The 12,362-nt window shown below is 45.3% G+C and overlaps 2 protein-coding genes across 2 annotated transcripts in view; both read left to right on the top strand.

Annotated features, from left to right (window-relative positions):
* IKBKE (inhibitor of nuclear factor kappa B kinase subunit epsilon) overlaps nt 1-4,668 on the top strand; it is a 46,195-nt gene extending 41,527 nt beyond the window's left edge. Inside the window, exon 21 of the mRNA XM_089773628.1 lies at nt 3,285-4,668. Coding sequence (XP_089629754.1) covers nt 3,285-3,294 — 10 coding nt within the window. The 3' untranslated portion in view covers nt 3,295-4,668. The remainder of the gene's footprint in view (nt 1-3,284) is intronic.
* Nucleotides 4,669-5,030: 362 nt separating this feature from the next.
* The window catches only part of RASSF5 (Ras association domain family member 5), a 107,876-nt gene continuing 100,544 nt past the window's right edge, over nt 5,031-12,362 (top strand). The window contains exon 1 of the mRNA XM_075910149.2: nt 5,031-5,764. Coding sequence (XP_075766264.2) covers nt 5,173-5,764 — 592 coding nt within the window. The 5' untranslated portion in view covers nt 5,031-5,172. The remainder of the gene's footprint in view (nt 5,765-12,362) is intronic.

The following is a 12,362-nucleotide window of genomic DNA, read 5'->3' as shown; positions in this document are numbered from 1 at the left end:
AGGGGGACTGTGAATTTGCTCAGTTCTAACCTGTGACATAACAGGAGACAGTTAATTTTTTTTTCCAGTGTCCAAAACTAAATTAACTTCCGTTTGGTTTGAACAAAACATGTTTGACCTGGCATGTATTTGTATTTGTTTTTTATTTTGTTTTGGGGATCATGCTTTTTCTGTTAAATCAACCCAGTTAACCTTTTAAACTAGATGCCATTTTGAAATAAAGAGGTTTGACTATCCATTAAAAACATAATTCTGGGCGAAACTCTTCTCCGGACTTGATCTGAATTTGCAAATAGTTTTGATGAACCTGAAATGGTGTTTTTTCAGCAATTAAACTATTTGTCCAGAAAATTTTGCAGAGCTCTGCTGTAGATCACTTCCTCTGGCAGATGATTAGGAGAGTGTTTCATGAATAAAAGGATGGTGTGAGCAACACCATCCAGCCTTTGCTTACTGGTCTGAAAAGCAAACGGGAAATGCTGTGTTGTGTTCCAGCTGTTTTCTCTGGAATACATTCTGCAGTTTGGTTCCAGAGGTAGGAGAATTGGGCCTCTTTAAATTGAACCTCGTTACAATGTTCTTCCCTAAACAGTTGCATAATGTGACATAGTGCTGTTAAATAGCTTTAAGCGTCATCTCAGAGGTTGCCATATTTTTGTTGGGGGCAAAGCAATTCATCTGTAGAACTGATATATCTGTTTAAATGTGCAGAAGACTACACAGCCCTACAGAAATATTAATTCACTCAATTCTCTTCCATCTTTCAGGTAAATAAATTTTCCCACTTCCCTGGTAGGGAAACTAAGGCAAAGAGGTTAAGTGATCTGCACAAGGTCATATACAAAATCAATATCAGAACAAGGTTGGAAACTCGAATTCCTGAGTCTTGGTCCTGTGTGTTGGTCAAGAGACCCAGTATTAACAGGACAAGAGACACATGAGAAGTGAATTCTTACAGTTCAGCCACCCCATAATTACAAAGGACACACTCAGTTTCCCCCATTGGGTTCTGACACACAATTGCATATGAAGTAAAACTGTTCGATTGACTTTTCTTGGGGCCCATGTATATTTATTTTAAGTTCTATTTTTTTTCAAATCTCATACAACACAAGTTCAATCTCTTATGAAGAAGCCTTCACATAACATGCGCTAGCCTGTCACAAATATTCCCCACGTTTTTTCTTTTACTGGATTGGGTGGGTGGGTTGGCTGTAGCTATGTTGTAACTGTCGCTTGAGCAAAACACAGCCCTTTGTTGCATAGAAAAGAGAGGTTGCTTGTGATGATGATAAAATGAACAGGGGAGAAGGGATTTTAAGAAAACATAGGGCAGGGGGGACCAACTTCGTGCTAAAATGAAGAATGAAACTAGAATGTTGCAAGCTGGACTGCTGTTTGATAACTGACTTGAGCATCATGCTATGTATATGCTATTATGGCACTATTAGCTTGTAACACAGATCTTCCAGCACTTTTTGGGGTTAAATATCTGATTCATCCCTAACTCCCTTGAGAAACAGACACATGAGAACAAATTTACCCTCCACTATAGCAAATGAAAAGCAATTATCTCTGATTATCCTCTCTCTGGAACCCATGTAATTTAGGAGTAACTCCACTGACAACTATTTAAGAGTAATGCCACTGAAGTTTACACCAGTTTTACACCCATATGAGAGAAATTACACCACAAAGAAAAAGTAGTGCGGTAATAGTAGCCTGGGACCTGGAAGACCAAATTCAATCTATGCTCTACTGCCTACTTGTCATGTGGTCTTGGCCAAAAATTTTAAGTGGCTAGTGATTTTGAAGATCTGATTGTTTAAACATCCAACTTGAGATGCCGTAAAGGGTCAAAAATTGTGGAGCATTCACCTTCTGATAATCTGACCCTTTAAGGCATCTATCCTGTTAGACACCCAGACTAATTAGTCATTTCTGAAAAACTTAGACTAATTACTCTCTCTCTACCTCAGTCACGCTGTCTGTAAAATGGGAACAGTAGCTGCCTCATGGGCATTTAGTGAGCCTTCAGTGATGTTCAGGAAGTACTTGGTGTTCCCTAGTTGAGAAGCACTGTAGGCAGCACAATATTACATTTAATGTTCAATTAGCCTTTGTTCTGTTTCTCTTGATACAAAAGGCATAGAAAAGAATGAGTTTTGCCAAGCGGCAATTGTAGGAAGACTAAAGGAGGATATGATAGGGGTCTATAAAATCATGACTGGTGTGGAGAAAGTAAATAAGAAAAAGTTATCATTTCTATAACACAAAAACTAGGGGTCACCAAATGAAATTAATAGCTGGTTTAAAACAAAGGAAATATTTATTCACACAATGCACAGTCAACCTGTGGTACTCCTTGTGAAGGTCAAGACAATAACAAAAGAGCTAGATAGATTCATGGAGGTTAGGTCTATCAATGGCTATTAGCCAGATGGGCAGGGATGGTGGCCCTAGCATCTGTTTGTCAGAAGCTGAAAATGGGCAACAGGAGATTGATCACTTGATGATTCCCTGTTCTGTTCATTCCCTCTGGGAGCATCTGCAATGGGCAACTGTGGAAAGACAGGATACTGGGCTAGATGGACCTTTGGCTTGCTCCAGTATGGATGCTCTTATGTTAATGGATTTTGGCCCCTCCCTCAAAAGTTTTTTAAAAGCAAAAGAAGCATTTCAGGGATATTTTAAAATTCAAATTGAAACCTGAAACAAAAAGGGTCCTCAACAGCCCCCCCCCCCCCCCCCCCCGCAAATATTATTTAATTCTGCTTCCAGCTAGGTCGGGGTGAGTTGGGGTGAGGAAACTTTTTTGGGTTGGGGGCCACTGACCCACAGAAAAATTAGTCGGGGGCCACACACAAGTGAGAAACAACAACCAAAAAACCTCACCAATGTGGCCTCCGACTGTGAAGGAGAAAGACCCTCCCTCCCTTCCCCTCACACACTAGAGCCTAGATGGGCCCAGGCTAGATTTTGGGTGCTCCAACCCCACAGGAGGATGGCAGAGAAGGGAGCTGGAGGGGGGAGCCCTGAGCCTTTGGGGTCTGATCCAGGCAAGCCACAGGCCACATCCAACCCCCAGGCCTTAGGTTTCTCACCCCTGAGCTAGGTCATGCTAGCACCAGAAGCTGTCTGCAATGGCAAGTGGCTGGGTTTATTTTCACTTGTCTTGCAGGGAATGAAACACATACACAAAAACAGCAGTAAAGCCTTTTAAACTTGGGAGCCCAAAGTTAGGCACCTAAGTAAATGGTTTGATTTTTGTTTTCTTCTTCCAGAGGCTCTTGAGCAGATGCTGTTCCCATTCCATTGACTGGACATTCAGGGGCAAGGGGCATTCACAAAGTGTCTTTCATATGGAGTTAGGCATCTAACAGCAAGTACCCAAGAGAATATTTTGGTGCACCATGAAAATGAGCATTTAAATAAACAAGTGATTGCAACAAAGGTGGAAAATTAAATGATTGTCTAGACCAGGCGCACAAACGCTGTACAAACAGAACACCAGGACAGTCTGGGCCCCAAAGAGCTTATAGTCTACCTATAAAATAAGTGGATACAAACCTACAAGGGAGGACAAGGAAACAGAGAAAATATTGGTTCACTTAATTGGCAATGGTTCAGCTCACCAGCTGCAGCGTGTCCCTGTATGTGTATAAAAATACAGGTCTGTAGAAGCTGAATGTTTAGTAAAGACTTTAATTTACTTCATTAATAAATATGAATTAGCCATTCAAAAATTCATCTCCAAAACCAGTGTTGCATTTTTGTACAGTTTCCTGTTGAAGTGTTGAGGAAAGTGCAGTTAATGGGCCCAAATGTGGTGCAGAGGTGAGCTTTAGTAATGGAGGGGAAGGAAGCAGTGCTGTAAACTCTCTATATCCCTTAAGGTTATTTATCTCTGTGTTTTAAAAAGAGCTTTATCTAACCCAGCAGTGGGCAACCTGCAGCCTGCGGGCCACATGTAGCCCATGCACCTGCTTTCCCCGTGCCTCCGGGGTCCTGCACTCACCTACTCCTCCCCCTTCCTCCCAGCACTTCCAGAGAGCCACAAATTGGCTGCTCTTCTTCCAACCTCCCAGGGCTAGAACACCATGAAGTCCTGGGTGAGGGGCTGGAGCAGGGACCCGAAGCACTTGGGAGAGGAGAAAGGGAAGAGGCCGGATAAAGAATTGATATTGTGTGAATTGTTTCTTTTTTATTATTTGAAGTCGAGGACCACTCTGTTAATCCATGAATGATTAAAGCATTTCAACTTGTTTTGAAATATGCTGCATATTAACATATTTAATCTTATTCTTGGGGTCATGATTAATGCATGCAGGTTTATTTCAGTCTTGCAGCCCGCTCATTAACTGTGTGTGCTACCCCCCAGGGGCACAAACGGATTCCCCACTTATTGAAGAAATTGTGGGGGTACTTTGCAAAATCCCACTAGGTGCTTAAATACCTTTTTAAGCCTCTGCCCATAACATCCTGTTGTCAAAAGTGGCCTGGGCCCTCAGCAGCCTAAAACTTGTGTGGCTTTTTATTTCCCTCACTGCCTAAGTCACTTCTGGGCAAGGACGGGAGCCCTTAGATCAGTGAAAAAAATTCCCCTTTCAGGAAGGCATCGGCTGGGCAATGCTGGGAGGACTGGTAGCCGCGTTTGAATTCCTGTCTCCTTTCTTTGTAAACAGGTGCCTGGCCGGGGCATGCAGGCATGGGTGTAAGTACACACAGGTGCCCCGCATGCAGCAGTGCTGAAAAGTAACTTTCAATTTCCCACAGGTGTGGTCCTACTGCAACCGGGCTCCTTGCCAGTTGTTTCAATAGCTCCCTGCTGGGTTCTGCCCCGGCTCTTAGCAGAGCTGCGCCCCCCTTGCCTGTCCCCTCCGGTTTGTGGGGTCTGCGCCCCGGTTTGCACGCGCGGTGGGGCAGGGACTGTGCCTGGAACGAAGGGCGTTTCCCCCAGCGCAGTGGGGCTGGGTGCCTGATTGGCTGGTGCCGCAGCGGCTGCTCCAATCTCAGGCTCGCGGCGGGTTTCGCGTGTCCCTGTGTGTTTAACGGGGCCTCCCACTGCAGCGGCGCTCGCAAGCGGCTACGCCAGCGGCGCTTCCAGGTGGCTCCCCCCCTTGTCTCTCCAATTCACCCCTGCGCTCCGCCGGGCCGCGGCTCGCTCGGGCCATGGCCTCCCCGGCCATCGGGCCGTGCCCCTGCCCGCTGCTCCTGGACAAAGAGCAGCAGCTCTTCCTGCAGAGCCTGAGCGCCCACGAGAGGAAGAAGATCCTCAAGCGCTCGGCGTCCGCGGACGCGAAGCCGCGGAGGCGGCAGGGGACCCTGCCCCAGCAGCGGGGCGCGGCGCCGGAGGATGCTCCGCCGGCGCAAGCGGCTGCAAGCGGCGGGGCGCCCGCGGACGGGGCGCGCCCGGGAGACGGGAGGTTCCCTGGCACCGCGGAGGAGCCCGGGCGCACGGCGCCCGCTGCGTGCTCGGCCGCGCAGCCCTGGGAGCCGGGGGGCAGCGCCGGAGCCCCCAGCCCGCCGGACTCCCCCGGCTCGGCCAAGCCGGCCCGCTCCGGGCTGCTCCACCTGCGCCTGCGGCGGCGCTCCGGGGCGCCGCGCCTGCTGCCCGACGTGCGGACCATCTTCGAGCAGCCCCGGGACCCCCGCGTGCGGCAGGAGACGGGCGAAGGGCACCGCTTCCAAACCTTCGCGCTCTGCAGCGGCTGGTGCGACCTGTGCGGGCAGGCGGTGCAGCAGCGGGTCCTGCGCTGCGCCAGTAAGTGTCTCTTCTCCCCCCTCCCCAGCTCCCTCCTGGCAGGTGACCGATCGCTTCCCTTGGCATCCCCCACCGCCCCCCTTCTCACTGCAGATGTCTGACCCTCCCCTCCTTGCACTGATCGGCAGCCCCTCTCGGTGCGAAATTGAATCACATCCCAACCCCTCTGCCCCCTGACAGGAGTGGGATCCCTGCTTCCCCCCTCCCCTCCCCGCTGGTGTCTGACAGTGACAGGTGGTCTCCACAGCCCCCTGCCCTACACGCTCCTGAGGGCATCCGGAGAGCGTGTGTGTGTATGTAAGAGCACAGCGCATTGCCTGAGAAGGGATAATCCGGGCAACCTGGTTGCATCTAATCAGAAATCGTTTAAAGCCGTTAAATTCCCCTAGGAGAGCACCTGTGTTTGATGACAAAGGTTACTTCAGGGTGCCAGTGGTGGTATGTATATTAGAGGGGAGCTGTTTCTTTCACAGGCTTCAAACCTTGAGTAACCTCCCAGCTGTGGAATATATTTCCCCCTCATTTTTTTCTCTATAGCTTGTTGGTTTATTAACCCTATTACATACCAAGGTATTTACCTTCATCTGCAACTTTGACAGCATTGTATGCCTTGCCCTTTGCCCCACTGACAAATGACCTGATACTCAGACAATGTATTTGCTGATGTATGCTTGATTTAAGTCACTTGTTTTATCTCTTCAGGAGCTGTAAAGGCTTGCTAAGTACATAGCTGTGTTGAAGGATGACAGATAATGGTTTGATGCATGGAGCTCTGTTGCTGGTTTATTGGGATCTAATGTAATATTGTCTATAAAACACTATTGATTTGCTACCACTATAGATAGATAGATAGATTAGTCTGATGAGTTTTTGAGTCTGGCAGAGAAAAATGTGTGTGTGTCTATCATGCCATAGTCATGAGCTCCTTCAGGAGTTCATTTTGCTCACTAGCGCATAACACTGATCATCTTGGTTTTAAGATTTAGAGTAGCTGTGCTGTGAGTTCTGGTGATGTTTGATAAGTCTTTTCTCATCCTGTTCATGCACGTTTTGGGAAGGTGCAAATTCACAGAGTAATCACAACGATAGTGTTGTAAGATGTTCCTACCTTCATTATAGAATTTTCATCATTTAATGATCTGGGTTCATTCAGCTCATCCCTGCTGGTAAAGAGGTCTTGCTCTGATCTCAGTTGGAGTTGCACCTGCTTATGGGACATAATCCCTAGAATGCAGGGGTGTATCTGAATTGTTGCATGAGGTATATTTTTCTGCCAAGATGCCATTATAGCAATGTAAGGGCATTTCTCAATAAGCTGAATGATACACTGGGGGTTGGAGGAGGGTTGATTGAACTTAATTGTCAGCGTGGAACTGCTGATGGTGTCAAGGGAACTTAGATTATTGATTTTTTTTAATTGACTCTCTTGTATAGTAATCAAAGCTTAATATTTGATGGAGTGACTGGGTGCAGATTTTCTGCTGCCCAGCGCTGGCTCTAAATTAAATGGTTCATTTTCTTTCTTCCCTTCCCCTTTTTGTAGCTGATGAATATGCTTTCATGTTCAGTTTTGAATGGACATTCACTCTGTCTGGGCATTAACATTAATTTAAGGAACTGAAAATTACTTTTTCCTGTTACTCCTCATAATTGTTAATATGGTTACAGAGGTAGCGAGGACAGTAATTAAATTTCTCTTGCCAAAAGATGGCACTGATAACCTGTGAAGCACTGGATTGGAATTTTTTAAAAGCAGCTAAACATTTCTGCAATGACTTCTTTTGTCCTGCATTGTCCGTTGTTCCTAACCCCACCTTGTGCAGCACATAGAATCTCATAAAGTATAATATTCCAAAGCACATCATGATTAGATAAACTGCTCTTCAAAATGAACAGGTTCTAGCATAGGATTGCATGCTTCAGAGGTTAACATTGACACTGCTGCTCAGTCTGTGCTGATGTACATATTCAAATCTAAATTACCTGTGTAGTAGACACTGATCGAGAAGGAGGGAGTTCTCTTCCTTAAATTCACTCTGGTGGTTGGCTTCATTAATAGCTTATGGGAAATACCTAGTTACTAACTAAAGAAACTGAGACCAGATACCTCTATGTGAACTAATAAAATGTGAATATCATTTTTAAAAATAATTAGAACAGGGTCCTTGTTCATCTTAAAACATCTGGGATCTGGAAAAGGAAGCATGTAGGGAGTTGAAGTATCTTGATTGGGTGTTTTTCCTACTCCAGTACCTGAGGAATTTCCAGCAGGCTGCAGAAACCATGCAGCATGTGTGATTGCCCCCAAGCTCTCAGCACCATTTTTGTTTACAGCGCGGCACAAAAATTCCTACCAACAAGCAAACCTTTGGCAGCAGTTCAGAGACTCTGTCCCCATTGCTGTTTTGTCATCTGCAAGGATGGCAGTGTGCAAAAGTAAACAAAAAGAACAGACATGTTTAATTTTGACTCTAGTGGCAAAACATGATGTTTGCTAATAGAAGTGAATACAATGGTGAAACGCCTTTCCCCTCCTCTACTGAAGGCATTGCAATTACCTGTAGTGCTGGAGGTGCCATCATTCAAAGAAGACCTAAAACCAAGGCCCTGGCCACTTACAGTTATTAAGGCCCTGGTCTTACAAACACTTGAGCACATTTTAACTTCAGTACTATGACCCTCCCCATGACAGTAAAGTTATGTCTGCAGAATGGAAGCTCAAGATCTTGCTTAGATTTTTCACAAGATTTGGGGATGTTCATGTAAGTTTTTAGATTTCTATACTGTAAAATACGTTTTTTATTTTCCTGCATATTTTTTCAGGTGACCTTTGTCATGTTTTAGGCTACATCTATGCTGCACAGTTATTTCTGAATAAGCTATTCTGGAATAGTTATTTCAAAATAGCACATCTACACAGCAGGGAAGCCTAAAAATTAGTCCAAGCAGGCTTCCCTAATGCAGACATGCTATCTTGATTTAGAGCCCCAGGAGGAATACCTTAGAATGGCCCTGGGGAGGTGCTATTTTGAAATAGCAGATGAGGAGCGTCTACATACGTCTTATTTTGAAATAGCTATTTTGGAATAGGCATTATTCTTTGTAGAATGAGGTATACAGAAGTCAGAATACACTGTCCTTTATTTGGAAATAAGGAATTGCTATGTAGATGCTCGCATAGTTAATCCGAAATAACTTGGCTGTGTAGACACATTCTTTGTGACCTTTATCTAGGGGAAATGCTTCCTCCTTGCAGAAGTCATTGTAATAGTGAAAAGGCAAGAAACTGCCTGAAATAGCAGTTAAGTCACATGATGGTAATATTTTCACCTAGCAGAGATGATCACACCTTTTGGTTTGACTTGTCATTCACTAGAGCATAACATTAGCTGATTATAGCTGTCATGAATCCTGGAAACCAGCAAGGAAAAAATGATGAATACACTGAAAATCTATTGGCAATTAGTCTTGCTCATGAATGTATTTGTTCTTGTCACAGGGCCAAAATTGAAATTAATTAAATAAGTTTGTTCAGTCACCTCAAGAAATGTGATCTGAGAGCACAAATAGTTCTCGGAGATGGATTGCTGATAACACCTGCTACTGAACCGCATTTCTATTGCTGTGTTTGGCTACTGACTGTCCTGCCTCCAGCTGGATGTGATTGCATATTATAGTCCAGATTTATAAGAGTCCAGAGTTGGGTTGCAACACCCACAGTTTATTTAGATTTAGTTCTTTGGGGTCTGTCGTCTTGTTCTGGGTTTGTTCAAAGTCTCGTGGGTTCTTACGTAGGGATGTGAAAGGTTCACTGGTTAACTGGTTAATATCTCCCATTAAGGTTCTAGTTAACCGGTGGGGGCTGGTCCAGCCTTGTGGGGCCTGCTGTGGACTGAGGCTGCTGCAGTCATCCGGAGCATCCCCTGTCTATGGCGGGCCAGGGCGCATCACAGGCAGGGGCTGTTCTGGCCTTCCGGAGTGACCCCCGGCCTGCAGTGGGGGGCAGGAAGGAAGAGGAGCCTCTCTCTGCCCCCTTTAATCAGTTGAACAGTTAAATGGGATTGTAGTACCACCATAAAAAGAATGTTTGGGGCCAGGTTTCACAAGAACTCAGAGTAAAATATGTGCCCAGTGTGCCGAGCACGTCTGAAAATCTGGCCCGTCATATTGGGTACCAAGACCTTTTTGATCCAGGAGCTGCTGAACACTTGTGTGGTCTCATTCCCGGCTGCAGGGCCCCATGTAATGTCACAGCCATTGGTGTAAATGGAGGATTCCTATCGGGCCTTATTCTACTCTTCCTTGGCTCGAGTGCAAATGACTTGCTAAAAGCTGGTCAGTCGAGAGCCAAACCTGTTGACTTCAGCTGACATGGTGTGTCCAGTGGGACACGGCCTTGATAGGTAACTTAGTGCCACAAGGGCAATTAACACTCGAGTTTGCTTTCACCCAAACTTTGGTGCCTTTTTTTTTTTTTTTTTTGCCTTGAGTGGTCTGTGGTGCTCATTCGGCTCTAGAACTTGTACCGTGTATCATCTAATGTAGCACAGAAATCCCACTTCTCTGGTTCTTTGAGAGAACCCTAAGTGGAGCCCTGTTGTTGGCAAACTCACCTGGGAGGCCAGGAGTTTGACGAGGCCCCTGACAGATTAAATGCCTATCACTCATCAGCCTGGATCTCCCTTAGATTTCAGGCACTTTAATAGGAAGCTTGCTGTGCTGTTCCCTATGCTGTGGTGATACACAGCATGTCTGTCTCCAGCATGCATTCCTGATGTTAAATTTCCCTTTCATAAACAATTTGTCCTACCACACTCATGCAAACGTAAACTTAAATCGAGCGGGTGGTAGAAACCGTGTGAGGGTATTTATAGCGCCGTGAAATCGTCTGGCCTTTTTGCCATCATTTCATCTGCTTCCTTATCGCGCCCCAAGTAGTTGGCGAGAGAGACAGATTGTACCAGCCGTGAAATATCCTCACCATTGATTGGATAAATAAATAAAGGTACTTTATGCATCTAACAAGGATAGACCGCAGCATTGGAGGATGCTCCAGGATGGGCTGGGCTGGCAGTGAGTGCAGTTTGCAAGAGCTTGGCAGACTTTCTTGGGCGGGTGAGCAGAATCACAGCTTGTTCCTGGCCCGTAGAAGGGGCTACATGTGCTGGGTTTTTCTGTGCTGATCTCTCTGGAGCATTAAGTCCCCTCTTCAGCCCTTTCTGGATTTCTAATCGTATGTTTCTGACTGTGATTTACATACAGGGGTGTTGAGCCGGTCTTATACACTTACCACCTGCTTCCAATGGTTAATGAAGCACAATTAGGAGAGACAGGAGCACCATACGGTCTTGTTGTATCACATTAAGGTTTTAGCATGGTGTGATCATTAAATTGCTGTCAACATCCTATCCCATGGTTACACAATATGGTACCATAATATGTCCATGCTGGTCAGTTGTGTCACCATGGTACATGATTTAAATCCCTGCAGAACTGTGTGTGGACCTCACATACACCTGCCCTGCCTGCCTCTTATTAAAGCGCTAGTAATAAATGATACACGTGTGTGTTCACGAGTGTAGAAAGTTCTGCCATTAAAATCTTACACCGAAGATGAGGCATGATGGACTAATGCCAAGCATTTGAACTGTGCTTTCATGGAGGACTAGATGTCTACATATGTTTGATTTAAAACAAAACAAAACCAACCCTGTGCCCCCAAAGATGGAGTATTCCTGTTGGGTCTTGTACTGCTCTTCTTTGGCTCTGGTGCAAATGACTTAAGTGCTGGTCAGTGGAGAGCCGAACCTGCTGACTTCAGCTGACAAGAACCTAGGGGAACCACAGAGCTGGAAGAGACCTCAGAAGACCATCAAGTCCAGCCAGGGGAATCTGGTCCAAGTTATGGGCACCTAATTTACTTAGGTCCTTTTGAAAATGTTTGTGTGTGGGAAGGTCAGGGTATTACAAGCACACCGTCAATTACTTTTGAGGGATAGCTTGTTGCTTAGGAGCAGTTAAAGATGCTGGAAGATATACATTTTATTTAAAGAAATCATAACGTGTGTCTCTAGGAGAATGAAAGCCAGAAGTAATTATAAACAAAAAGACACACAGACTGAGTAGTTTGGGTATCAAAATACCATAAACTGAATGAGGGCTGCGGGGGTGTGTGTGTGTGTGTGTGTGTGTGTGTGTGTGTGTGTGAATAAATATTGATTCCTTCCATGAAAAAAACCTAAAGCAGTGGTAGTAACTTAGGAAAAGAGACCTTAAGTGCGATGTTTCATCTAATGTAGCCGAAAGAGTTGCAAATTTCACTCTTGTGCATCTCATGATTACATTCTGAGCTGTGTTTTAAATCTAGAGCCAAAGTTGAAGGCTATTCACTGTTTCATTAGTACAGGTCTATGGTTCTGGGTCTAATATTTATTTAGCCTATTCTTTACCAGATCGAGGGCTTTACCTGGAGCACAGTCTGTGTGTGTATACCAGTTCATGTTTGTCTCCATTAATAGCTAACTTCTTGTTCCAGTGCAGAAGTTTATATACAAAGCAGAGCAGTGCATGCTGAATATGCAGGGAGAGAGTCCACCAA

Source organism: Pelodiscus sinensis, chromosome 27, assembly GCF_052426305.1.
Source record: "Pelodiscus sinensis isolate ZL-2025 chromosome 27, ASM5242630v1, whole genome shotgun sequence".
Classification (NCBI taxonomy): Eukaryota; Metazoa; Chordata; order Testudines; family Trionychidae; genus Pelodiscus; species Pelodiscus sinensis.
Note: the sequence above shows the minus strand (reverse complement) of the source record. Positions and strands in the feature narration are given on the sequence as shown.